Source organism: Biomphalaria glabrata, chromosome 17, assembly GCF_947242115.1.
Source record: "Biomphalaria glabrata chromosome 17, xgBioGlab47.1, whole genome shotgun sequence".
Lineage (NCBI taxonomy): Eukaryota > Metazoa > Mollusca > Gastropoda > Planorbidae > Biomphalaria > Biomphalaria glabrata.
The window spans coordinates 4,364,442-4,392,210 of record NC_074727.1 but is presented as its reverse complement, the minus strand read 5'-3'; the positions used below and the strand labels follow the sequence as shown (position 1 = coordinate 4,392,210).

General features: G+C 36.8%; 1 protein-coding gene across 1 annotated transcript; it reads right to left on the bottom strand.

Annotated features, from left to right (window-relative positions):
* Nucleotides 1–37: 37 nt before the first annotated feature.
* On the bottom strand, nucleotides 38–24,957 carry LOC106073551 (uncharacterized). Its single transcript, XM_056016193.1, has 6 exons — nucleotides 24,766–24,957; nucleotides 20,346–20,489; nucleotides 15,741–17,279; nucleotides 8,664–8,669; nucleotides 7,806–7,952; nucleotides 38–7,202 (listed from the first exon to the last, which is right to left on the bottom strand). Exons 1-6 carry the CDS (start codon nucleotides 24,786–24,788, stop codon nucleotides 4,355–4,357), a joined length of 4,707 nt encoding a protein of 1,568 aa, XP_055872168.1. The 5' UTR covers nucleotides 24,789–24,957; the 3' UTR covers nucleotides 38–4,354.
* Nucleotides 24,958–27,769: the final 2,812 nt, after the last annotated feature.

Genomic DNA, 27,769 nt, shown 5'->3' with positions numbered 1-27,769 from the left:
CTAGCGCTATTAGAGCATGGAATGGGTTGCTTGAGCTAGCCAGGGAAACCAGTGACTTGGCAGAATTTAAGTCATTGGTTAACATGAATGACTAGATGCATAACGCGTAGGAGGTAATCATCTTCTTTTTTTAAAATAACGTCTGTATTTTATAAGATAAGATAAGATAAGCTTGTACTTCTGTATATCCGGTGTACAGAAAACAAAAAAGCGTTGAAAGGCCAGAAGGTAGTTATTGTGTACATTTTGATACTGCTAAACTAAATGTCTATGCTTCAATGATTAAGTTGTTGTTTTTTTTTTCACAAAGTAATATCAATATTTAAGTTATGTAAAAGAATCGATCTATGGCATTGGCTCAAATAAAAATGTATTTAAAAACAATGGGCATTTAGCTTGCAAATGTCAGAATTAGAGCGGGAAAACATAGCCATGTGTAAAGAACATTTGTTGCGCTACCCACTATAAAGATCGGTAAATAGACAGATGTCTATAAGGGGTGTAGATGGACTAAGACTAAGACTAAGACTGCTTTATTGATCCTTACGGAAATTTGTTGTGGTTACAAGGACTCTTTTCTCATATAAAGACAACACAACAGAAAAATACACATAAATACAACAGACACAACATAAAGAGTTCGTTCAGCGACTACACACAGGTATCTTGGTGCATTTCATGTTCCCTGATCAAAGAGTGGCGGTGATAGAGTCTGACCGAGTGAGGTATGAAGGAGTTTTTGTACCGCTCCGTTTTTGATGCCTTTTTAATGATGTTTTCTAGACACCAATTGTACTGTGCTAGTGTTGCTGGTCCTTCTGTATTACAATAGGCTCGAATAGTGGTATGATTCTGGTAATGGGTATTATGTATACATGAAGGAGAAGCTACCTAGCTGAGTACTTTAAGTTAATTTAGTATGATCAATGTCTATACTAACAATCAACACAGGAGTAAAAAAGTCACTACATTTATTTACTGCAAGACTTTTTTTTTCCATATTCAATATAATATATAGCAATAACAATAATAAAACAGTTAACAAAATAGACCAAGTACCTTTGACAGCACCTGGGCGTTTACACAAGTGACATAAAAATAGATAGTAACAATTGAAGCTAAAGTAACCAACATATTTAGCCGTTAGACTTGTGAGCTGTACCAAGGCAGTACATAAGAAAATAAATGTATCCCCCTCATACTTTAGTCCTGACCAGAACAGCAGCTCCAAGTAATTACTGGTCTAACACACATTAACATCCCCTGAATAAAATACCCGTGTTAAAAAACACAAATCACAGCAAATAAATAAACAAACTAATTAACGACACTCTCTCTCACACACACACTTTACACCCGCTGCTCCTGTCATCATTGAATTGAAATGACGTAGAACGATCCTAGGTATCCATGACAATGACCTTACAACAAATGAAGAAATTCGACACAATATCAGAATGTCCATTGGGCCCTAAGATGACTGGCCACAGTATGAAAACGTTAAATTAAACTGTATGGTCATTGAAAGAGTGATCAGTTCGAATAACAATCAAAATATCATTTTGTATTGTTTTGGTACGTACACAAAATAATTATTTAATAAACAAATTATTATTTCTACTTACATAAATATTAAACTTATATTATAAATAACATTTATCTGGATTAATAAAAAGGATGAAATTGTTTGTGCTGAGATGACAGATTATCAAAGTTTGGTTCCCTGATTGTTAATTTAAATTAGCCGCGTTCAATAATCTTTTGATTCTGTTTTGTTGTTTTTTTTTCGATTTAATGTCTGCAAATTCTGTAGTTGAGTCTAGATGATTTTCAGAATTTGTTTTTCTTATTTGTTAAAAAGAAAATGCCAAATTTCAATTTTCTAGGACATGCCCTTTTTATAAAGCGTATATCAACTCACTTTGTGTCTGTTTGTCTGTCTGGTAAATTGTTTGTGCACGTTATTTCTCCCACACCCAAATTATTTCTTTTACTTGACAACAGAAGAATCAGTTTCAAAAAAATTAACTTTTTTTTTGGGTCTCGAACAAGGGAAAAAATTGTACTTGACTGATATGGTAGTATATGTTGAATTAGTCCCCTTTACACTTTGCTTAAAAAATGGAAACTAACAATAGATAACTACAAACCTTCCATTTTCATAAGCAGAGGTACAGAGGTTCGTACATTAGTTTGAAGAGGATTTATTGAGCTCGATCACTCGAGTTCGAATCCAGGTCTTTCGTTAATATTCATCCAGGTAACTCCTTCCTTCTCCTCCCACCCCTCTACCAACTGATCCAGACAAGCAATTGGGTCATAGCATATTGAGAAAGATAAAAGAAAGTGATAAACATATTTCTAATCGCACAGATTTATTATAGTTACTCTAGATCTAGTATAAATTTAATCTCATGAGTGACCCAAACTAAGTGATACAACACGCTTTAATATCAGCTTTGTTTTAAAAAGAAAGTTGTTTATTTTTTATTTTCTTGTTTGTTCTTAGTGAGTTAACTAAGTTAACTTAGTGAGGTTTGTGACAGATCGTCGCATGAGGTTTGCGGGACATGTTCTACGTCAAAATGAATTACGCACACCAAGAGTTGCGATGACATGGAGGCCAATACGAGGAAAGCGCAAACAGGGATGTCCTCGTATTACTCGGCCACACACCTTCATGGAGGATCTCAGAACAGTGGACACCAGGTGGGAGGAGGCTTCAGACATTGCCAACGACAGCTCTCTATGGAGACAGCTTGCCGCCCAATGCGCCGAACGGCGCGGGAGGACCTAAGTCTAAGTAAGTAAGTTTGTTCATGCATGAGGGGTTAGTCCATTGGAAAGATAGGAATTTAGAAAGACGGTCGACAGATCATAATTGGTGCACCAACTGTACAATATGAGACTCCAGTGTCACTAAAGTATAGGCGTAGTTTAAAGGGCATCTATCCAGAGACCATAATGGAGAGTTAAAACGAAAATCAACTGCCGAATGTGAGATAGTTGGTTTGCAACCGTGATCCTTCAGTTTAGCGTCCACGGCATTATTACATTAATTTATTTGAAAAATCTTTTCCTATCATTATTTCAGTTTCTTGCTTTTTTAGATTCCCTTATGTTACCTCTGCATTTCTTTGTATTACTTTCTCTTATTTTTCTTTGTTACTGTTTGTTTGTTGTTGTTTTGTTTTTTGCTTAAAAATATAAAGTTTAGACTATTCAACGCTTTTTTTTTTTTACAATAAAACAATTAAAATACTTTTTTATAAAGACAAAATGTCCTTTATACATTGCATAGATCGATAGTTTCTCTCTTAATAAACAAATGAATGTTATATTAAAATACAATGGAACAATGTTTACCCCGTTCCCCCCTCCCCATGTGCTAGGACTAATTTGTACAAATACTCCTTCTTCCCTAGTGCTATTAGAGCATGGAATGGGTTGCCTGAGCTAGCCAGGGAGAATTTAGGTCACTGGTTAACATGCATGACTGAATGCATGACGCGTAGGACATAATCATCAAATAAAAATGTGTTTAAAAACGTAGGACATAATCATCAAATAAAAATGTATTTAAAAACAATGTGCATTTAGCTTGCTAATGTCAGAATTAGAGCGGGAAAACATAGAAATGTGTACAGAACATTTGTTGCACTACCCACTATAAAGATCGGTATATAGACAGATGTCTATAAGGGGTGTAGATGGACCCCAATTGTACATTGCTAAGTGTTGCTGGTCCTTCAGTATAGTGGTATGATTCTGGTAGTGGGTATTATGTATACACGAAGAAGAAGCTACCTGGCTGAGTACTTTAAGTTAATTTAGTATGATCAATGTCTATTCTAGCAATCAACACTGGAGTAAGAAAGTCACTACATTTATTTACTTTCTTTTCTGAAGTAACGTCTGTATTATATAAGATAAGATAAGAAGACTCTTGGCCAACAGGGACACACATGTAAATGACGTACGTCCTTAATGGACGTGATTGTCCAATTGTTAAATAAGACTTTGTGTTGGGGACACCTTAAAAATTACATATCAGACTAAGTCAGACAAATGAACTGACCTATTGCAGCTCTTAAACAGGTTAAGTGAATTTTGGTTAATATTTTATATAGTGTTGTGATGCCAATTTGTCCTCCCCACCCCCTACCTACGCTTCGGTCCCCGAAATGGCCACCCTCACCTCGTTACGCTACTGATAGAGTTTTGGATTGTCGTCTGTGCTCAAACCATAACCCAGACACATTTTACTACTGCTTTCTCGGAGTTTACACTGGCTCCATATTTTGAAATTTTTCCAATAAACTGTTTGAAACATCACTTTAAAGAATGTCTACGTCTAAAGGTCATCTTCAGAAGAAGGATTAATTATGTTAATTAATGTGGCCACGCAGTTTTCTCCAATCTCGTTGTCGAGATCTTGATCTGAAGGTACATCCGAGAGGCTGACTGTGTCCGTGTTTACACTGTGCTTTGTGGTTCCCAGAGGGTTAGAAATGATATGATATCCCTCAAGACAACTTTTGTCAGAGATGTTATCTGACTCACTAAAAAAACAGCTATCAGAATGGGACAGAGGGAGGGTAGAAGAAGAGCTCTTGAAGCTTAATGTCTCACTTGGTGGACGTTTTTTGCATTGAGGTTTTCGAACAGAATGGGAACAACTTCGTTCATTGTCGGAGCTTTTTGTACCATTTGACCTATCGTTTCTTATAGTTTGTGATAACAATTCTTCTGAAGAGGTCGAGAAACGTCCTCTTGTGTTTTGTACAGTTTTAGGTAAAATCTCTTCTGATGAAGTCAGTGATAACAGCTCTTTTGAAGAAGTCAATAAGCTTTCTCTTGTGTTACTTATAGTTTGCGGTAGCATCTCTTCTGAAGAGGTCAACAAACGTCTAAAATTTCGAATACTTTGCGGTAACTTCTCTTCTGAAGAGATCAACAAACTTCTAGTATTTCGTACAGTTTGCGGTAACTTCCCTTCTGAAGAGGTCAACAAACTTCTAGTATTTCGTACAGTTTGCGGTAACTTCTCTTCTGAAGAGATCAACAAACTTCCTCTTGTGTTACTTATAGTTTGCGGTAGCATCTCTTCAGAAGAAGTCGAAAGATATTCGCTTCGTTTTTTTTTGCCACTCCTTTTCTTATCTGTGCGCAATCTGTAACTTTCTCTTATTCTTTTAATTTCGGAGGTAGAACTATATTCATTCGAAAAATTTGACTCCGGGTCTTCCAAATAGATTTTTCCTCCAGAACCATGGCCCAGTTTATTTTGCGGCTTCGGAGTTTCGGTGGCAGGTGTATCAAAATAACAAAAAGAATTAGTTGGAATTTCGCAATTTTCATAGTTTTGACTATAAAAAATACAGTGTTCATTATCGAAGTCTTTCTCAGCTCTTGAGTTTGTCGAGACACTTTCTTTAAGTCTTATGGTAGACTCTTTATGACTGCAAAGTCTTTTACCGTCATCTATTTGTTGCCTTTCCGTAAGTCTTTGTTCTGAAGATTGTTTCAATGTGTCTTGATAAGCGTTCTCTGAGTTTTCGGTAATATAGTTTCCTTCATAATCTGAGCATAATTTCGTTCGCGGTGGTAGCTCGGGTGTATTGATTCCTTCTAGAGAAGCCATCTTCAGATTTACAAAACGCATATTTTGGTTAGGGTTATGATTATTGTTCAAAGTCTCGACGAAATCTGAAGTACTGACGGATAAGCTGCTCCCTGATAGCATAGAAGTTTCGCCTGGCGATTCATAAGTTTGGGATTCTGTAGATTTGCTTACTCGGTCATATATTTTTGAACTATCAGCGTAAGGATTTTGATGATGGTTCGGAGATTTCCGATGGCGCACAAAAAATACTGACATGGCAATGTTTATGGAAACAAGGATAATGATCACTAATGCTGCTACTACGTAAATAATAAACTCATAGTAAAGCTCATCCTCTGACCGAGCAACTCTCTCATTGGCGCCGTTAACAGAAATTCTAAGTAATGCATTTTTGGTATAGCAACTAGACAGATGATGAGCCGAACAAATACAGTAGGACTCAAGAGGAAGGTATTTTCCGTAAATGGTGAAAAAGACAAAATTTGAAGCATTGTGTATTTTAAGATGCCAGGTTCCATTTAAAAAATAGCAGACGACAGTAATGTTAGAGACGAAAGGGAACCCGTCGTTAACAAGACACTTCATAGAAATCTTGGAATTTTCAGGAATGACATTGATATGCTTGATTACCATCCCTCCATCCAAGACAAACAAAGGATCGGATGCTGGTGGAATGACAATACCTACTGTGGCAGAGTCATTGTAGAAACCTTCACGTTGGCATTGTAGAGTTTTGTTTTGAAAATTTTGGTCCACTTGTAATGTGTATTCCTGCATGGTGATGTAGAGCTCACTAAGAAGCTGCCTCGGCGGCTTCTGCGGCATGACCTTAACGTTGTCCACAAATAAGTTTAGCGACACGCTTGGGGAAGACGAAGTAGCCGAGCAGTAAACAATCATAGTATTAGTCAAATTAGGTGGACAAATGCTAATGTAAGCTGGACTGTTGATGACCACTCGGGGAAACAGCTTGAGAGTGACCTCTTGGACACGACCATGGTCCTTAATTCCTTCTTCACTGATGTATAATTCGTAAATGGGTGAGAATTTGACATAGTATATCGTACGGTAACTATCTTTAAACTTCAACAAACCTTTGCAAGTTATATTATAATAGTCAGGTAAGGTGGGAGTTAATGTTTTCACGGTGTACTCCACGGGCACTTCCGGTTGAAACACGTTGGCCTCGTAACCGAATTCACATTTCACTTTCGGATGCACTCTTTGGAAATCGCAGACGATGGATACGTCTGGCATGTACAGTAAGGCGTGGCACGATGGAGGCAGGGTGAAGTCAAAGACTGGAAGTCGGCAGACCATTACGGTCTCTGGTTCAGACAGCGAAGGTATCTCGTAGATGACTCCACAGTAGATGACTGCACCTCTGTCTTTCTCTGTGACGTTTAAGATCATAAACGTACTAGCAAAAGTGTAGGAAAACTGCAGTTCATAACTTGATGTCATGTTAACAAAGTAACGCGATGTACTGTTAGTAAAACAGGTGGAATTAAGGTAGCAGCGACTAACTTCCCCATTGGTTTGATTTTCTTTATTCTCTTTATTCCAGATGATGAAGCTGAAATACAGAAAGAAAATAAAACACTATTGGTTAGTGAAAAATAAAACATAGTTGAAAATCACTACTTTGTCACCATTCAATTCACAATTTTTAATAAGCGCTAAATTTTGTGTTTGATTTGAAAATAACATAAATATTTTGCTTTATTCAGTGCATTTTTTATACATAAACTACACAAGATATAGTTTAGAGCCCCCTACTTTATTTTAGAGCCCCCAGCTTTATTTTAGGGCCACTCAACTTTCTTTTAAAGCCACCATAATGATCGTCTTAAAAAGTTTGTATTAAATAATATTTTTAGATTAAAGCTCTGCTATTTATTTAACGGGCCCCACGTTTCAAGGAGCTTAGAGCACTTTCTTAAATCTAAATCCGGACCTACTTCCATTCATCATCTGTTTCGTAACTTAAGCTTCCAACTGTATATTAAGTCTCTTGTTTACAACGTGGAGTGAGATTAATGATTTTTCACTAATAGCAATTGAATTTCAATTATAAAACCAGAATTAACTCTTTCTCTCCTAACTGACGATACCGACGTTCATTCCACCCAGAATGTGGTAAATAATTACGGAGAGAAAGAGTTAAAGTACTTTTTACCTTCCATCTGTGTTGGTCCTTCCCTTACATTGTAGTTTGTAGGGTTCGCCAACATACGCTACTGGACAGGGGCGGATTACAAAAGAGGTCACTTCGTTGCACATTATAGGTAAGATCACGTAGATCCAATACAGAGCCATTGCACTTCTGTCAGCAAAGAAATTCATTAAAACGTATAAGAATAAAACTAGGAATTACAACTGACAAGTATTGTATATGTCAAACGGTGTTTGTAGGTGCACAAACAAAAAATATAAAAGTAGTTAAGTTTAAGCATTAAAAGGAAAGGTATAATCTGTTGAATTTTAAGGTGAGGGACAAACAGGTCTTTGATAAATGTAATTAAATTATCTCGTTGCTTTTAAATATTTCGGCAAAGTGCTTTGCACAGAGCCAAGATTTTTTCAAGGATTAAAAGTATTGTATCTTATAAATCTGGGCCATGTTTACAATGTTAACATGAGAAAAGATGGAAAGGATTTAGATCTAGATCTAATTTTGAGAACTACACTTTGCACATATAGTTTTGTACTTCGACATCTGTTGATTTAATGTTTTTAATAAAATTAAGCTTCAAATTTTTCTTTCAAATGCATTTTTACATAAATTCGTTACTTATATCTGCGAATTTAGAAGTCCTGAGGTACATTCTTTCATTAGACAAGACCGTAAGCTCCATTAGACTTCTGGACTTTTTGTTGAGAAAATATTACAATATAATCAGTAGAGAGATTTTAAAGAATCATTTGGCGTTTAACTTGTTTCTAACTAGAAAAAAGGAACAACCTATTAACGAAAATGAAACGTTGAAACTTCTGACAAAAAAGTAATTATAATGTGTTAACAATACGGAACAACCTATAACTAATTGGGAAAATTAAATATAATAGAAGTCTGGTACAAATCAGAAATTGTTTATTTGATTTTTCATAAACATTCCGAAAAAAATACAACTACTATCGATAATGAGATTTCTCGACGAAATCAAATGGACACTGAAATCTAAAAGATCGTGTTCCGTATGGTTTCGCTCAACCAAAATAAACAGCACACTACCTTGATTTTATGCGTGCAAGAAATAAACATTTCAACGCTTTAAGACACGAGCCGATTTCACACATTGATATATTCGCCTTAGATATTCTCTCTAGTCAGACCAAATAAATTTCTTAGAGGTATTCATAGAAACGCAAGATGGAAATCTTTATTTAAAACAAAACACAGTTTGGATTAAATAAGTTCGATATAATTTAATAACAAGCAAAAACAAAGCTTATCTAAGGGAAAGAACCGCTAATTACTGCCATTTATCTGAAAATGGTAGGGTTTAGGTCCCTTTCAGACATATAAAACAAAATTAATAAATTATTAATAATTAATTGACTAATTGGGTACTTTTGGATTGATTGGTGCATTGTCATTGGCTATGAATAATTGTGCAAAATTTCAACTTGATCCGAGAATGGGAAGTGGGAGAATAAATATGTTCAAACTTTTAACCAGACTGACAGAGTAAATTAAAGAAACTTTGTAATAAAGAGATTGGCAGAGAATTTAGAAAAATTAGTTGACATCAGGATTTTATAATAAAAAGTGGCTTAGTAGTAGAGCGCTTGGTTTCCTAAACAGGGTTCCGGGTTCGAAACTTGGTCAAGTAATAATACATTTTTAGTTTCGTTGATCTTTGGGCGCCTCTAAGTCAACCCAGATCTAATGACATTGGTTGGGGAAAAGGTAAAGGCGGCCGGTCGATGTGCAGACCACACCACACCCTCGTTAACCGAGCTTTAAAAAAGCTTTAAAATGATATGAGAACGTTAGAAACGCTGATAAATAATATTATGACAATAGAAACGCTGATAAATAATATTATGACAATAGAAACGCTGATAAATAATATTATGACAATAGAAACGCTGATAAATAATATTATGACAATAGAAACGCTGATAAATAATATTATAACAAAGAAATGAAAAACTATATAAATCTTGATATTATCTAATTTCATGTAACAATACTGTATTCGAATAGAGAAGAATTATTAAACATTGATTTAATAATAGATTATATTGTTTGTAATTGACACCCAGCTTCCATGTTTCACACATAAATGTATCATATAATTGAGAGCTCATATCTGTTACATTGTTTGCATTTAGCAAAGAAATATTCGTAATTAACCATTTATACATTCTCACACCCCTAGCGAATTTAATTAATGTCTATAACATTTCAAATATTTTAAAATAAAAGCTGGTTTCTTACCTTTTGTCTTGTCAGTGCTGGGCCTATGATGTGGCTAGTGGGTGTACATGGACTCAAGAGTTATCCTTGTTAATATACTGGTTATTACATTGCTTGTCTACTATTTGGCTCCTCGCTTCCGTCGTACACTTGACGTACCAGGATGAGTTAAATTTTTTTCAGTGAATACTTATTAGTAACTACGTAAAAGAAGAAACTAATTATCTGGGTTTTGGCGTCATAAAGCAACTATAAAAGGGAATGTAGATTTCACGTGAGTTAAGTTTATTTTTAACTTTTTAATTGTTGTTTTTTTTTCCTACACTCAGCATAATTTTACTAAAAGGTCATCGAGTTGGTTTATTTTCATCGTTAAAGTCAGACACATATTTATCTTACTCTGACCAATGTATAATTGGGTATAGTCCTTTAAATCTTTTTGACTATCAAGTTGTTTTGTTTTTTAAGGTTTTCACATAAATTTATTTACCAAAACACGTATTCTTTCTTAGCAGTGCGGGCTCTGCTTTAAATGACCACAGACTTTTCTTCCTTTCCTCAGTCCTTTGCTCTTTTTGGCAACCAGAACTATTCCTTGACCATCCTTAGCAGGGTCAACACCAATTGTCTTGCGATGAATGAAAAGAGTTCTGACTTTTCAAGTTATTAGGTCCCAAACTCATATTTTGTTGACTTCTTTTGGGAAGGATGAAAGAGTTATTTATAATAATCAACCAGCACACATATGGCAGTAGCCAAGGTTCCTGAACGTTTAGAGTACACAAGGGAAAAGGGCACTTCCTTCCGGTTTTAAGTTTGGCACTCTCAAATAATCTATTTTTTAGTGGCCCCTAATGGGGACAGTGACGCTATTAGTTTTATGTGGCTTGTTTTAATTGTTAAAGTGGGTTTTTTTTATTTTTAGGTATTTGTTAAGTTTTACGGCTGTATCGAGATAAAAGAGGACCTTAGTCATGTTAAAATGTGTATCAAAGTTGATGCTGCACTTTTTCAACACCTCCTTTGAAATATGAAAAGCTTAATATATTGTAATATATTGTTATTAATACTATTCTGTTTTTACTATATATATATATATATATATGTATGTATGCATGTATGTATGTATGTATGTATGTGTGTATGTATGTATGTATGTATGTATGTATGTATGTATGTATGTATGTGTGTGTGTGTGTGTGTATCCATTATATATATATATATATATATATGTATAGATAGACAGATAGATAGATTATAATACTGTTGTGACTGAACTAGTGGTGGGTTGGTGTAGCCATGTGTGTAATCAGCTGTGTACTTTGAGTGGACTTCCTGTGTAGGTCAAGGGTTATAGGGGCGTGGGACTTAAGACTGTGTGTTTACGAGAAGACCTTGGGTCTAGTTCGTCCAGGATAGCACAGAACCTGAAGTGTCAAGACCTCAGCCATACGTTGAGTACAATGATTATAGTCAGACATGTGTGTGAAATATTTGATTGTTCATTCATTGTTTATTTATTACACTGATTAAACTATCTCGTTATATAGAGCCCGAGTTGTCAGTTTCTTGACTTGGCTACATCAGTTTGTCCAATGTTTACAGCGAATCGTGACAATATATTATAATTTATTTTTTTGTATGTTATTTTATACAATAATACCAGACCTCTTTTATCTCGGCCATACTATATGAATAAACAAGCTAGACTAACGGGTTTGATTACGTAGCTTGCATAACAGACAGGTTGAAAGGAGGTATCTTCTGTTTTTTTAACTAATAATTCCGGAAAAAAAAACATTATCTAGACGAACTTTCGACAAACGGCTTAAATAAACATTAATTACCTCAACTAGGATTCAAAACATTTTGTAAATAAGATTTATGCATAAACATGTGAATAATTAATAAATAAATAATATTGTTGAATTATGTATCTTTATTTTTTTTTAATTACATTTTTAGAACCTTCCCTTACAGAGATTTTTTTTATTATTGGGAATAAAGCTAACAGAGATACCACAGATTCCTTTACTGCCTAAAGGGGGCATAATTTTTGTTTTCGTCTGAGAGTGGACAAGCAAAATGTTCAAAAAACAAACAAAAAAAAACAACAAACAAAAACAAACAAAAAAAGCGTAATTAGTTTCTAATAAGTTTGGAGTTGACCTATAGGATAAAGATAGTATAAACAGATACTTACATTTGACATATATTTATTGAATGCTACGAGTCTGATAACATCTTCTCAGATAAAATGTACATGATTTAAACACACAAAAACATAATTCTTTTATTCAAAGATGGGCGATGTAAATGTTAACTTGTCTATTATTTTAAACAAGCTGCCAAAACTAAAAAATAAAATGATACACAACTTTAACTTGATTATTGTTTCCGAAGACAGGAATCTTGTTTGGGCTAGCTGGCTCAAATGTCTACATAATAATAAGGTGCTTGATCCTAATCACTTAGAATTAACATTTAGAAAAATAATGGACTTTAGGGTAGAGAATTATCTAGTTTGATTTTCATATACCTGTACAATGCTCAGGTAGTTTTCCAGAAATAGGGTGTTGGGGGTCAGGGATATCTGATATTGTGTTGATTGTTCTGGAGTAGAGGATACTTGTATAATTTTTCTGTCTTTAGGGTGTTCATTGGTTAGGTAGTATGTCTTTGATATTAAATAATATCTCTATTACTATTATTATATTTTTAGGTTAATCACTTTTCAATTGTTTATGATTTAATACTTATGAATTATGATAACTTACAAATAAAAACATATATATAAAAAAAGCCCACAAAAGAGGCAAGAGCGGTGGCTGAGCGGTAAAGCGCTTGGCTTCCGAACCGCGGGTCCCGGGTTCGAAAACTGGTGAAGACTGGGATTTTCAACTTTGGAATCTTTGGGCGCCTCTGAGTCCACTCAGCTCTAATGGGTACCTGACATTAGTTGGGGTTAGGGAAAAATACTTGTGAATTATGATAACTTACAAATAAAAAGATATAAAAAAAGAAGCCCACAAAAGAGGCAAGATGGCCCATAAAAGAGGCACATAAAGCCCAAAAGAGAGGCAAAGAAAAGAGGCCTAAGGCCCAAGGATTCCTATGATGATAAAGCTAAAACTGAAGAGCGCAAATTCTGAGGTTTCCTTTTTTTTTTTAAAAAAAAAAAAAAAATTAGAGATAATAATTTGGTTTTCTTTTGCCTAAAATTTGGTGTTTCAAAAAAAAATGAATCGACATTGTGGCTCTATTTATATTGTACAGATACTAATCAGAGAATTGTAAGCCATAAAAATTAAAATAAGTTTGCTGATTTTTGATGAAAGAAAATGCAATTATGACTTGAGATATTGCATGACCTCTATGAAGTGTAGCACATGACCTCTATGAAGTGTAGCACATGACCTTTATGAAGTGTAGCACATGACCTCTATGAATTGTAGCACATGACCTCTATGAAGTGTAGCACATGACTTCTATGAAGTGCAGCGCATGACCTCTATGAAGTGTAGCGCATGACCTCTATGAAGTGTAGTGCATGACCTCTATGAAGTGTAGCACATGACCTCTATAAAGTGTAGCACATGACCTCTATGAAGTGTAGCACATGACCTCTATGAAGTGTAGCACATGACCTCTATGAAGTGCAGCGCATGACCTCTATGAAGTGTAGCGCATGACCTCTATGAAGTGTAGCACATGACCTCTATGAAGTGTAGCACATGACCTCTATGAAGTGTAGCACATGACCTCTATGAAGTGCAGCACGTGCCCTCTATGGAGTGTAGCACATGACCTCTATGAAGTGTAGCACATGACCTCTATGAAGTGTAGCACATGACCTCTATGAAGTGTAGCACATGACCTCTATGAACTGCCATGAGATTATTTGTGTGGTATAATGTAGTCATCCACTTCTCCACAAAGTCAAAGTCTTTTTTTTTCTGTTTTTTTTTCTTTCTAACAAAATTGTTTCACTCAGTGTTTCTACACATAGTGAGGATATACTTTTTTACATGTGGATGTGATATAAATGCTAGTTGTATGTGTACTAATTAGATTTAATTAGTATCAAAGTTATTTAAAATTATATAAAAAAAAAAAAAAAAAAAAAAATAATTTGGTTCTAGTCTGCTTTCAAATGGTGGCCGAGTGGCAAAGCACTTGGCTTCCAAGCCGTGGTGTCTCAAGTTCGAAAAATGGAATTTTTTGAATTTCAAGAGTTTCGGGACGCCCCCTGAGTTCACCCAACGTTCTACATTTTGTGCCGACGTTTCGGCAGCCCGAATGGAACCACTTCGCGGGCCGGATCGAGCCCGCGGGTCGTATTTTCGGCATCACTACTCTATGCCACTTAAAGTAGCTGGTCTTGGAAGCGTTTCCCTGGCCACTTCTTCTACGCTGCCGTCCTTAAACCTTGCCAAACAAATAAATAATTGCATCTGGAGTATGATGGTTTCTTTATAGAGTGTTGCCGTCACACAAGACATTGCATGTCCATTGACACACCTGCGTAAATTGTAACAAATGTTACTAAATACTTAACTCATGATAATATACTGAAATAGCAGTGTTTTTTGTTTTTGTTTTTACAAAGCTTATATCACTCTGCCTGTTTGGTTTAACATTTTGAACACATTATTAACTCTTTCTCTCCGTAATTTCTTACCACATTCTGTTGGAATCAACGCTGGTATCGTCGGTTCGGAGAGAAAGAGTTAATCCCATCTTCCATTCTCGGATCTAAATAAACTTTGCACCAATATTTTTTGTGCCTGACAACATAATAAAAAAAAAATCAAACCAATTAGTTAATTAGTTATTGGTAATTTATTATTTTGTTTAGTATCAAACAAGGGAAAGAAATTGTCATTGACTGATGTTCAGGTTTTTGATCCCACCCACCCAGAATATTATAGTTTCCACAAAGATTCGAGATCAGTAGAGTTAAGGTAAAAGTGTTTTATGAAGCCTAACAAAGTCGAAGGTCAATTGATGTCTCCGTAAAGTGACCTTCAGGAAGGATTGTTTGAAAATGCCAAAAAGAAGATCAGACCATAGACACAAGACACTAAGCTGTATTTAGTGCACAACATAAACTTGGCAAAAAGATTGAGGGCATCTTAGTCACATTAACAGTCACATTAACAAACAGTCACATGGACAAACAGTCCCATTATCAATCAGTCACATTAACAGTCACATTAAGAAAAAGCCACATAAACAAACAGTCACATTAACAAGTAGTCACATTAACGAACGTCACATTAACGAACGTCACATTATCGAACAGTTACATTAACAAATAGTCACATAAGCAGGCACATTAACGAAAAGTCACATCAACAAACAGTCACATTAACGTACAGTCACATTAACAAACAGTCACATTAACAAATAGTCACATCAAGAAACAGTCACATTAACGAACAATCATATTAACGAACAATCATATTAACGAACAGTCACATTATTGAACAGTCAATTAACAAAGAGTTACATTAACAAAGAGTCACATTAACAAACAGTCACATTAACAAACAGTCTCATTAACAAACAGCCACATTAACAAACACTATGACTTATTCTTTTGAATATGACCTTTAGACAGTACAATCTAAAGGCTTCAATTATAAAAATGAAGAGATTTGGTCAACAGAAAGCCGCCCAACAGACTATTTGACTTCCGAAGAGGAAGTTAAGTCTTCGGTATCAATGTCGCTTGGACAACTCGGCGCTAAACGTCGGGGTGGCGGCGGGTTGGGTTTGGGCACTTTAAAGGAAGAAACATATTTGTAAAAGTGAATAGCTGAGCCAAAACGGTCACATCCTTCTGGAATACGTACGTAGTATTTTTTATACAAATAATAATAGTAAAAAGCCTTTCGATAACGCAGAATAAATACAGACATGGCAATGATGATAATAAGAAGGAGAATGATCACAGTTATGTAGATTATAGACTTGTAGTCAGTTGTATCTTCTGACTGAACATGATTCTCTTTTGTTCCATTAATAGAAATTTTAAGAGATGCTTTTTCATCATAGCAGCCGGATATGTGTTGAGCTGTACAAATACAGTTAGATTCCACAGAAAGGGATTTCCCGTAAATTGTGAAAATGACCAAATTCGAAGAATTATGTTTATCAAGGAATCTGGCTCCGTTTACGAAATAGCAGACAACACTGATGTTAGAGACACGTGGAGTCCCTTTGTTAACAAGACACGTGATTGAAAGCCTAGCATCTCCTGGGATGACAGTTATCTGATTAATTACCATTCCTCCGTTTAAAACAAACAAAGGATTGGAAGCTGGTGGAACAAATACATCTATTCTGGCAGTGTCATTAGAGAAACGTCCGCGTTGACATCTAAGAGATCTGTTTCCGAAATGTCTGTCAACTTCTACGGTGTATTCCTGCATTGTGATATAGAGCCTACCATCTTTCATTGTCGGCGGCTTCTGCGGTATAACTTTATCGTTGTCAACAAACAAGTGAAGCTTTATTTTCTGGGATGACGAAGTGGCCGAGCAGTAAACTGTCACATTTCTAGTTACATTAGGTGGACAAAGACTTATATAAGATGGACTGTTGATGACCACTCGGGGAGAAAACTTAAGAGTGACCTCTTGGACACGGGTTAGGATCTTGTTATTCTCGACTTCGAAGCCTAACTCAAAAATGGGTGAGAATCTCACAAAATAGATTGTTTGGTAGTTGTTTTTCTTCAACTTTAACAAACCTTTGCATGTTATATTGTAATAGTCAGGTAAGAATGGAGTCAATGGGTTGACAACGTAATCTACAGACACTTCCGGTTGAAACTCGTTTTTATCGTATCCGAATTCACATTTGACCTTTGGATGAACTTTGTGAAAGACGCAGACGAATGACACGTCTGGCATGATCAGCGAGGCGCGGCAAGATGGAGGTAGGGTAAAGTCAAAGACCGGAAGTCGGCAAGTCATTATAACGTCTTGTTCAGACAGAGCCTCTTCGATGACAACACAGGTGATGACTGTATCTCTATCATCCTCTGTGACGTTTAAAATTATGAAGTTGCTAAAATAATGGCCAAAAAAAGACCGGTATTCTATTCTATATCGTGATGTATTCGTGGAAATTCCAGAAATTGTGGTAGGTTTGAGAATTTGGCGACTTATCTCTTCACTGGTTTGATTTTCTTTATCTTCTGGAGTCCAAACGATAAACCTGAAATATGAATGAAACTTTAACCCTTTAAGTGCTGAACATTTTTACAAGTGAGCATATAAAATGGAATTGCAATTCTAGTGTTTAGAGGCTAGTCTAAAGGGTTAAACATAGATACTTCAGGTCTCTGAGCGTTGGTTAGTTGCTATGAATTCTAAACTAAAGTTAATAAAAAAATGACTTTATTTATTAATTTAGGAAAAGTGGTTTGAGTGCTGGGACAAGTCCCAAAAAGCCCGTGGAGTCTGGGAGCGCATGAGGCGCCCTGACAGCACTTCCCCGTGGTGGAGGTTGTCCAGGCCTGAACAAGCTATTATAGCACAGAGCAGGACAGGCCATTGTCCTGTTGGGTCATATTTCTCACGGCTATGGTCAAATTTCGATTCACGGTGCCCCCGCTGCGGGGAGGAAGAGGGAACCTTGCCTCATATTCTGTTTGACTGCCCCAAGACTTGCTGATCTCCGCCTCGACAGGTCTGGGAAACCAAAAATTCTCGACCTGTATGGCGACATTTACGCACTACGCAAGACAGCAGGGTTTCTGTCCAGGGCTTTTGCAAGAGAGGATTTGAGCCTCTCAAGCCCTCACTCAAATGGACTTTGATGATGATGATGATGATTAATTTAGTTGTAATTATTATTAATATCAGAAAAAAAAACATTGAAAAGAACATTGCTAGATCAGGATACTATATTCAAATGTAATGTAAAAGTAATGTCTTTAAACTGAGACAATATTAATGGAGGTAGTTAATCACATTTTTTGATAAGTGTGTCACAAACCGCTGTGAGCCCACAACCGTTTGTGTGTGTGTAGCAGAACAACCGCAGTCCACTACCATGGCCTTAGTTATTGTGTAAAGTTTTAAGTTGATTTCTGTTATTTATATTTTAGATCTAATGTCATTATTTATGTTTTAATATATTTTAATTAGATTTGTTTATTATTGAAAGGGGGAAATAAGTATTTTTTTTTGTGCTTTAATGTTTATTTTGTTGTCACGGGACCAGAGTACCTAGGCTACAACGAGGGCGGGGTGATCTGGAAAATCTGGGGAAAGGGGCAGTGGTCATCACTGGTCAGATACTGATGATGCATGTAGACGTAACCACTGAGGTTATGCGTCACTGATGATGCAAGGGGACGTAACCACTGTGTTGCGGTGTAGTCCACGTGGGAGAAATTTTTGCTCTGAAAAAGAGGCAGAGTTAGTTGGCGTGGGTCTTGTAGAGCGGACGGTCGTATTTCCCGCTTCTGCTCGTTTCCTAAGCTGGTACGAGAAAACTATAGCAGAATGACTCCATGATTAGAGACATAGTCATTAGAGATCTGAGTTTAGTTTTAGTAGTTGATGTACCTGTATATGACGTTTCATTTGGAAGATTATATGTTGTGTGTAAATAAAGTTACAGTTTAAAGTTATAGTTTCTAACTATATTCCGGTGTTTAGTTTCATATCTTAATTATATAGACTAACACCAAAATCGCGACAGGGCTAGAGCCACCAAAGTTCCAGCGTCAACAGTCGGGCCTCCAGAATCACACTAGACTACGACCAGTTCAAGCAGGCGCCAGCACACTGCTAGCGTCTTGTGACAAAGTGACGATCGGACTCAGAAAATGTCACAAGACTTCATAGGTATACAGCACTTACTACGACCTAAGCATCTGTCATGAAAGTAAAAAAAAAAAAAAATACAGAAAATCGGCATCGATAATAAATTGTTGTCATTGATACACTGTCATGTAGAAATCTGTGGCGCCCTTATGGAATCTACACGCGTTTACCTAACTCAAATCTATCTTTTTTTACTTTTTACTGATATGAGTTTGACATCCCTGCTATAAGACATTTTGATTTTATCAGTTACTGCCCCTTTTAAACAAAATTGCTTTGTTAAGCTCAATTTTCTTACTTATAGAACTCTGTGGTCCTTATCTCATTTGTGGGGGGGGGGGGGGGGGAGATGAATCTGAGAGTAGGTTTTTCGTACTGCCTGTAGGCGCTCAATAAACGCAACTCTGTTCTAGTCAGGTGTCGAACTGTCGAACCTAGAGTAATTAGCCTTACGCCTTACATGCCGTTCTGCGGCATTTTACGTCTCGAGAGACGATTTTTTCCCTTTGCAACTTCTTGCGTGACTAAAGAGGCCAATCCTTGATACACAGCTGCGATCGCAGGTTGGGCATATGTAATCACCAGGCACCGTTGCATTTCCACCCTTCTTTCTGCTTCTGTTGTGTATGACATCTGCAATCCGTGACCCTTCCTTTATGCTCTCTCTCCGTGTGGATCTGTCCAGTGCCACCTCTTCCCAGTTGCCAGTGTCGACACATGCCGTATCAACTTATTATTGAATGTGAAGTACACATAAGGCACAAGAGGCATTATGATCCTAAGATCATTGCCAATTGACAAGAAGTTATCATTCTAACATAGTCTAGAAAAGTCTAAGACAAGACAAAGTATGAATATTTTGAGAAATGTACAAAATGTCTTATATAAACGTATGTTGTGTTAACTTTGGGATAGCTGCCTTTCATATATGTTATGTGCTTGAGTGATTTAATTTTAGTCTTTCCTGGGTATATTTCTTGATATTTAGGAAAATACGCATTTGTCCCTCAAAATACACATTTCCAGGTCTGGGAATACGCATTTCACTTTTAGCATGTAGGCATCTCGGCGAAATATATGTGAAGTGGTGGCCATGGTTAGGAAACGAAGGGCAATACGAAGGAGCAAAATCAAAATCAAAACAAAGCTACAGAAAACAAAAAAACAAAAACATGTAACTATTTTAATGACACCAGATATCGACGTGTGTAAAATTACACACATAAATGTAATCGAATATAGAATGTATGTAGAGAACGACTACGTACTCTCTGTCACCTCGAAAGTTACGAGGTATAACTCTAGTCCGACTTACATAAATAAAAAGAGTTATTTTTCCATTACTATTTCATCGCGGTGTCACGCATGGTTGGGCAACGAAGAGAATTATATATATACAGGGTTTATAGTCTGCTTTCTTCAAAATTTAATTAACAAATGAACAAACCTTCTTTCTGTGGTCATCCCAGAACATTCTAATTTGTAGGATTCGCCAACATATGCTACTGGACAGGGATGGAGTAAAGAAGATTTTACGTCAGCGGACATCATAGATAATGACACGAGAATCCAATACATTGCCATTTCTCTTCTGCAATGAAAGAATTCATTAATATAATAAGACTAAGACTGCTTTATTGATCCTTATTGAAATTTGTTGTGATTACAAGGACTCTTTTCTTATATCAAGACAACACAACAGAAACATACACATTAATAGAACAGACAAAACAGCGACTACATTCTGGCATCTTATGATTTAATACTTGCGAATTATGATAACTTACAAATAAAAACATAAAAAAAAAAAAAAAAAGCCCACAAAAGAGGCAAGATGGCCCAAAAAAGAGGCCCAAGGCCCAAGGATTCCTATTTTGATAAAGCTAAAACTGAATAGCGCAAATTCTGAGGTTTCCTTTAAAAAAAAAAAATAATAAGTTAAAAAGAGCTGTTATTATATTTTTAGGTTAATCACTTTTCAATTGTTTATGATTTAATACTTGTGAATTATGATAACTTACAGATAAAAACATAAAAAAAAAAAGCCCACAAAAGAGGCAAGATGGCCCAAAAAAAGAGGCACATAAAGCCCAAAAAGAGGCAAAGAAAAGAGGCCCAAGGCCCTAGGATTCCTATTTTGATAAAGCTAAAACTGAATAGCGCAAATTCTGAGGTTTCCTTTAAAAAAAAAATAATAAGTTAAAAAGAGCTGTTATTATATTTTTAGGTTAATCACTTTTCAATTGTTTATGATTTAATACTTGTGAATTATGATAACTTACAAATAAGAACATATATATAAAAAAAAAAGCCCATAAAAGAGGCAAGATGGCCCATAAAAGAGGCACATAAAGCCCCAAAAAGAGGCAAAGAAAAGAGGCCTAAGGCCCAAGGATTCCTATGATGATAAAGCTAAAACTGAATAGCGCAAATTCTGAGGTTTCCTTTTTTAAAAAAAAAAAAAAAAAAAAAAAAAAGCTGTAGAATAGGAATAACTTGTTTCAATAGCTAATTAACATAATGAAGTCAAACTAAAATAAAGATTATAGATCCAAACATATTCACGGTGTTATTGACTAACCTTAGATAGGTTTTCATCTCTATAAAAAGAAAACTTTTTGATGATAGTAATACCCTGGGACCGTGAACAATACGACGATAATGCAGGATTGACGTCATATGGAACCAAGCTCATAGCACTTGCTATGGATTAAAAAAGAAAAGGGTAGACATTCTACAATTGTCCTTCAGGCCGATCCTGGAAATGAGACATTTTCTTTTAAGCGCAAGGACTTTACCCGAAATAGTTGCGAAATTCGAGATATGTTGGCTGAATCATCATCTTATCATCTCTAATTATATAAAAAAGTTTCTAAAAAAAAAAAACAACACTTGAAAACCTTTCTTTGAGTATGTTTTTCCTACTGTACTTTATAAGAGGAGATCCAGAATCTTAATCGAGGGAGGTATTTTGGGGGAAAAACGTAAAGTTAACCAGCCTATACACATAAACTTTGTTTTGTTTTGGTAAATTTAAAAAAAATAATGCATTAAGAAAGTAATTTTTTTATTTGCTCAATCTTTTAGCAGGCAGTGCATATGAAACTATTGGGGTAGATCATTGAACCCACACAACAAAAAAAGTTCCAAATATATGGTTTATATTTCACACTGTTTTATAAAAAAAAATGATTTTGTTATATCTATTTTATAATCATAAAATACCACTGACTGACTGTTTTATCAAGAGATCTCATTAACTGTTGACGGATTCGCAAGAACTAGGTTCCTTTTGCATCATGGGCGCTTACTAAGAAACGGATTTAACAGATTCACAACTGTGAAAAATCTCAAGATTTTTATTGAACATTTGTATTTTATTTTCGGTATTTCTTCAAAAAGTTTAAAGCTTAAAAAACATAGTACACACAAATTCCATATTTTTAGAGCAATTTGTTTTTCTTTTTCCCCAAAATCAACATACTTTTAATTTAACTTACGTCAATTCCGCTTCCTTTTAGACATAAAATAAAAATCTATCATTAATCGTAGTAGCATAAAAAAGATTGATCTAGCGTCTTTTTTTTTCAACAAAAAGAGAAAGAGCGCGCAAGAAATGATACTTTGTAGAACTGTTGTTTCTGCACATTCAACATAAAGAGTCAAAATAAACGATGACATTGCATTAAACCAATTAAAACTCTTTCTCTCCGTAATTATTTACCACATTCTGGTGGAATAAACGCTGGTAGCGTCAGTTCGGAGAGAAAGAGTTAATATTTCCTTTTATTTTAGAGAACACAATGCACAAATAAATGTAGTGTGTGCGTGATGGGACTCGGGGATTCATTTCGGGGGCGGGGGCGGGGGGGGGGCGGGTCTTCGGAAAATACATCTTGTTCTAGGCCTAAAGTGAAGTTCTAAAGAAATATCTGCAGTGTCTGATACCGTACATTGCTTGTCTTACGATTAATGGTTGTTTAAAGGATAAAAAAAAATAGAATAAATTTAGAACTAACCAAAGTTGCAATACATAGAACTCAATAGCTGAGAAATGTGTGGTCAACTTGGAGAATTGGTAATTCAATCGGAGGATGCTAAAAAAATTAGGAATTGTTGTTGTATAAAAAAAAAAGGCTGGAAGTGTGAAAGCAGGTTGTGTGCATGGAGGAAAAGGAATAGGACTACGGTGGAAAAGCCACAGAGGGTGCATTCAACATTGCATTAAGAAGCCGAAGTCAGAGATTGTACGTAGTCCTCACTTTTGTGTTGTGGGCGGGAGGGCGGTGGAAGGGGGGCTGGAAGTGTATGAGTGAAAATAAAACTAGAATTCAGGAATCAAACCACGAATCAAACCATGAATCAAACCATGAATCAAACCACGAATCAAACCATGAATCAAACCACGAATCAAACCATGAATCAAACCACGAATGAAACAACGAATCAAACCATGAATCAAACCACGAATCAAACCACGAATCAAACCATGAATCAAACCATGAATCAAACCACGAATCAAACCATGAATCAAACCACGAATCAAACCATGAATCAAACCATGAATCAAACCACGAATCAAACCACGAATCAAACCATGAATCAAACCACGAATCAAACCATGAATCAAACCATGAATCAAACCACGAATCAAACCATGAATCAAACCACGAATCAAACCATGAATCAAACCACGAATCAAACCACGAATCAAACCACGAATGAAACCACGAATCGAACCACGAATGAAACCATGAATGAAACCACGAATCAAACCACGAATCGAACCACGAATGAAACCATGAATGAAACCACGAATCAAACCACGAATCAAACCACGAATCAAACCACGAATCAAACCACGAATCAAACCACGAATCGAACCAGGAATGAAACCACGAATTAAACCACGAATCAAACCACGATTCAAACGACGAATCAAACCACGAATCAAACCAGGAATCAAACCATGAATCAAACCACGTATCAAACCACGAATCAAACCACGAATCAAACCATGAATGCATGCAAACGTATGGGGAAAGGGATAGTTCTTAATTAAGTCAAAAGTCTATGTCGGAGAACATGCGCAGGGGAAAAAATAAATGTGGGTTCCAGACCAAAAGGAAAGAGAGAAAGCGGACTCTAACATAGATGAGGTTGCGTGTCAATGTATTATGCGCCAGTAGGCCCATTGACTTCGACTTCAGCCTGCTTTTCTTTCTGGGTGTGCTCCCATAGCCTTTGATCATCCAAGATCATCTGCAAGCAGGTGTTTATTTTCGGAGTTTTCTCTCCTAGATGAACTGCTATCACTAGCTAACGAGCTTCATCTACCCGAGTTTAGAGTTAGAGCGCCCTATACTCGCTTTTCGCAATCATCTCTCTGGATTTCTGAGATGTTTTTAGTAAATATTCTAACCACTGGAATACTCCACCTCATCCTCCATGACTGTAAACCAGTTGGTCCGCGGCTGTTTATTTGGTATTCACAGCTAACCCTTTATATCTAAGGGTCTTCCCGTATCCGCCACCTTGGGACGCGCTTGGTGGAAGGTGGTAGCTCCCCGAAAAAATCTTTGCGCAGTTCATCTCATATATTGGTCTAGTCATCTGAACGCTCCAACATAAAAATTAGAACGAGGAAGAAGAAGAAGAATTTGCGTGAACTAGCAGTAATGTCCCTTGTCTATGGACAGCCGTTGACCCGTTGACGTGTGTGTTTGGCATGCGTCGTGTGTATCAGTAGGCCGCACACACATTAACCCTTTCAGTCCGCCACTGGAGTTACTACAATATATTAACTTACATAAACTGTAATAAATAAAGATTTCCATTTTTTTTAACTAAATAAATATGTTACTTACCTTTTGTTTATTTTTAACACCATAAATATAGACTAGTCATCAAGTTTTAAAAAGTATAAAAAAACATAATTAAAATATAAGTTGAACTAGATGCCACGTCTAAATCTAGACTCTTATACTAGCGATGAAAATGACTAATCTCCTGAAGTTATCCCTTGATATTTTTTAGTGTTTGATTTCATTGATCACGTGACTATGAGTTTGTGTAATCATTTTCCCCTAAAAGATTTTTATCAAAAGTTTGTCTTCAAGGTACAATAGAAGGAACACGAAGAAAGGCAAGACACAAATGTAGACACAAATGTAGACACAAAAGTAGACACAAATGTAGACCCAAGTGTAGACCCAAGTGTAGACACAAGTGTAGACACAAATGTAGACCCAAATGTAGACCCAAGTGTAGACCCAAGTGTAGACACAAGTGTAGACACAAGTGTAGACACAAATGTAGACACAAATGTAGACCCAAGTGTAGACCCAAGTGTAGACCGAATTGTAGACACAAGTGTAGACCGAAATGTAGACCGAAGTGTAGACCGAATTGTAGACCGAAGTGTAGACCGAAGTGTAGACACAAATGTAGACCGAAGTGTAGACACAAATGTAGACCGAAATGTAGACCGAAGTGTAGACCGAAATGTAGACCGAAATGTAGACCGAAGTGTAGACCGAAGTGTAGACACAAATGTAGACCGAAATGTAGACCGAAGTGTAGACCGAAGTGTAGACACAAATGTAGACCGAAGTGTAGACACAAATGTAGACACAAATGTAGACACAAGTGTAGACCGAAGTGTAGACCGAAGTGTAGACACAAATGTAGACACAAATGTAGACACAAGTGTAGACCGAAGTGTAGACCGAAGTGTAGACCGAAGTGTAGACCGAAGTGTAGACACAAATGTAGACACAAATGTAGACACAAGTGTAGACACAAGTGTAGACCGAAGTGTAGACCGAAGTGTAAACCGAAGGCTAGACCAAATGTAGACCAAATGTAGACCGAAGTGTAGACACAAGTGTAGACCCAAGTGTAGACCCAAGTGTAGACCGAATTGTAGACCGAAGTGTAGACCGAAATGTAGACCGAAGTGTAGACCGAAGTGTAGATCGAATTGTAGACCGAAGTGTAGACCGAAGTGTAGACCGAATTGTAGACCGAAGTGTAGATCGAAGTGTAGACACAAATGTAGACCGAAGTGTAGACACAAATGTAGACCAAAATTTAGACCGAAGTTTAGACCGAAATGGAGACCGAAATGTAGACCGAAGTGTAGACCGAAGTGTAGACACAAATGTAGACCGAAGTGTAGACACAAATGTAGACCGAAGTGTAGACACAAATGTAGACCGAAATGGAGACCGAAGTGTAGACCGAAGTGTAGACACAAATGTAGACCGAAATGTAGACCGAAGTGTAGACCGAAGTGTAGACACAAATGTAGACCGAAGTGTAGACACAAATGTAGACACAAATGTAGACACAAGTGTAGACCGAAGTGTAGACCGAAGTGTAGACACAAATGGAGACCGAAGGCTAGACCGAAGTGTAGACCGAAGTGTAGACCGAAGGCTAGACCGAAGTGTAGACCGAAGGCTAGACCGAAGTGTAGACCGAAGGCTAGACCGAAGTGTAGACCGAAGGCTAGACCGAAATGTAGACCGAAGTGTAGACCGAAGTGTAGACCGAAGTGTAGACCGAAGTGTAGACACAAATGTAGACACAAATGTAGACACAAGTGTAGACACAAGTGTATACCGAAGTGTAGACCGAAGTGTAGACACAAATGTAGACACAAATGTAGACACAAGTGTAGACCGAAGTGTAGACCGAAGTGTAGACCGAAGTGTAGATCGAATTGTAGACCGAAGTGTAGACCGAAGTGTAGACCGAATTGTAGACCGAAGTGTAGATCGAAGTGTAGACACAAATGTAGACCGAAGTGTAGACACAAATGTAGACCGAAATTTAGACCGAAGTGTAGACCGAAATGTAGACCGAAATGTAGACCGAAGTGTAGACCGAAGTGTAGACACAAATGTAGACCGAAGTGTAGACACAAATGTAGACCGAAGTGTAGACACAAATGTAGACCGAAATGGAGACCGAAGTGTAGACCGAAGTGTAGACACAAATGTAGACCGAAATGTAGACCGAAGTGTAGACCGAAGTGTAGACACAAATGTAGACCGAAGTGTAGACACAAATGTAGACACAAATGTAGACACAAGTGTAGACCGAAGTGTAGACCGAAGTGTAGACACAAATGGAGACCGAAGGCTAGACCGAAGTGTAGACCGAAGTGTAGACCGAAGGCTAGACCGAAGTGTAGACCGAAGGCTAGACCGAAGTGTAGACCGAAGGCTAGACCGAAGTGTAGACCGAAGGCTAGACCGAAATGTAGACCGAAGTGTAGACCGAAGTGTAGACCGAAGTGTAGACACAAATGTAGACACAAATGTAGACACAAGTGTAGACACAAGTGTATACCGAAGTGTAGACCGAAGTGTAGACCGAAGTGTAGACACAAATGTAGACACAAATGTAGACACAAGTGTAGACCCAAGTGTAGACCGAAGTGTAGACCGAAGTGTAGACCGAAGTGTAGACCGAAGTGTAGACCAAAGTGTAGACCGAAGTGTAGACCGAAGTGTAGACCGAAGGCTAGACCAAATGTAGACCGAAGTGTAGACCGAAGTGTAGACCGAAGTGTAGACCGAAGTGTAGACCGAAGGCTAGACCAAATGTAGACCAAATGTAGACCGAAGTGTAGACCGAAGTGTAGACCGAAGGCTAGACCAAATGTAGACCAAATGTAGACCGAAGGGTAGACCGAATTGTAGACCGAAGGCTAGACCAAATGTAGACCAAATGTAGACCGAAGGGTAGACCGAAGTGTAGACCGAAGGCTAGACCAAATGTAGACCGAAGTGTAGACCGAAGTGTAGACCGAAGTGTAGACCGAAGTGTAGACCGAAGTGTAGACCCAAATGTAGACATAAG

Coding starts and splice junctions, on each gene's coding strand:
- LOC106073551 (XM_056016193.1), bottom strand. CDS start 24,788: ATGGTGTTAAAAATAAACAAAAG. Junction 20,490..24,765: donor GTGTTAAAAATAAACAAAAG/GTAAGTAACATA, acceptor CTTTCATTGCAG/AAGAGAAATGGCAATGTATT. Junction 17,280..20,345: donor GGGATGACCACAGAAAGAAG/GTTTGTTCATTT, acceptor TTCATATTTCAG/GTTTATCGTTTGGACTCCAG.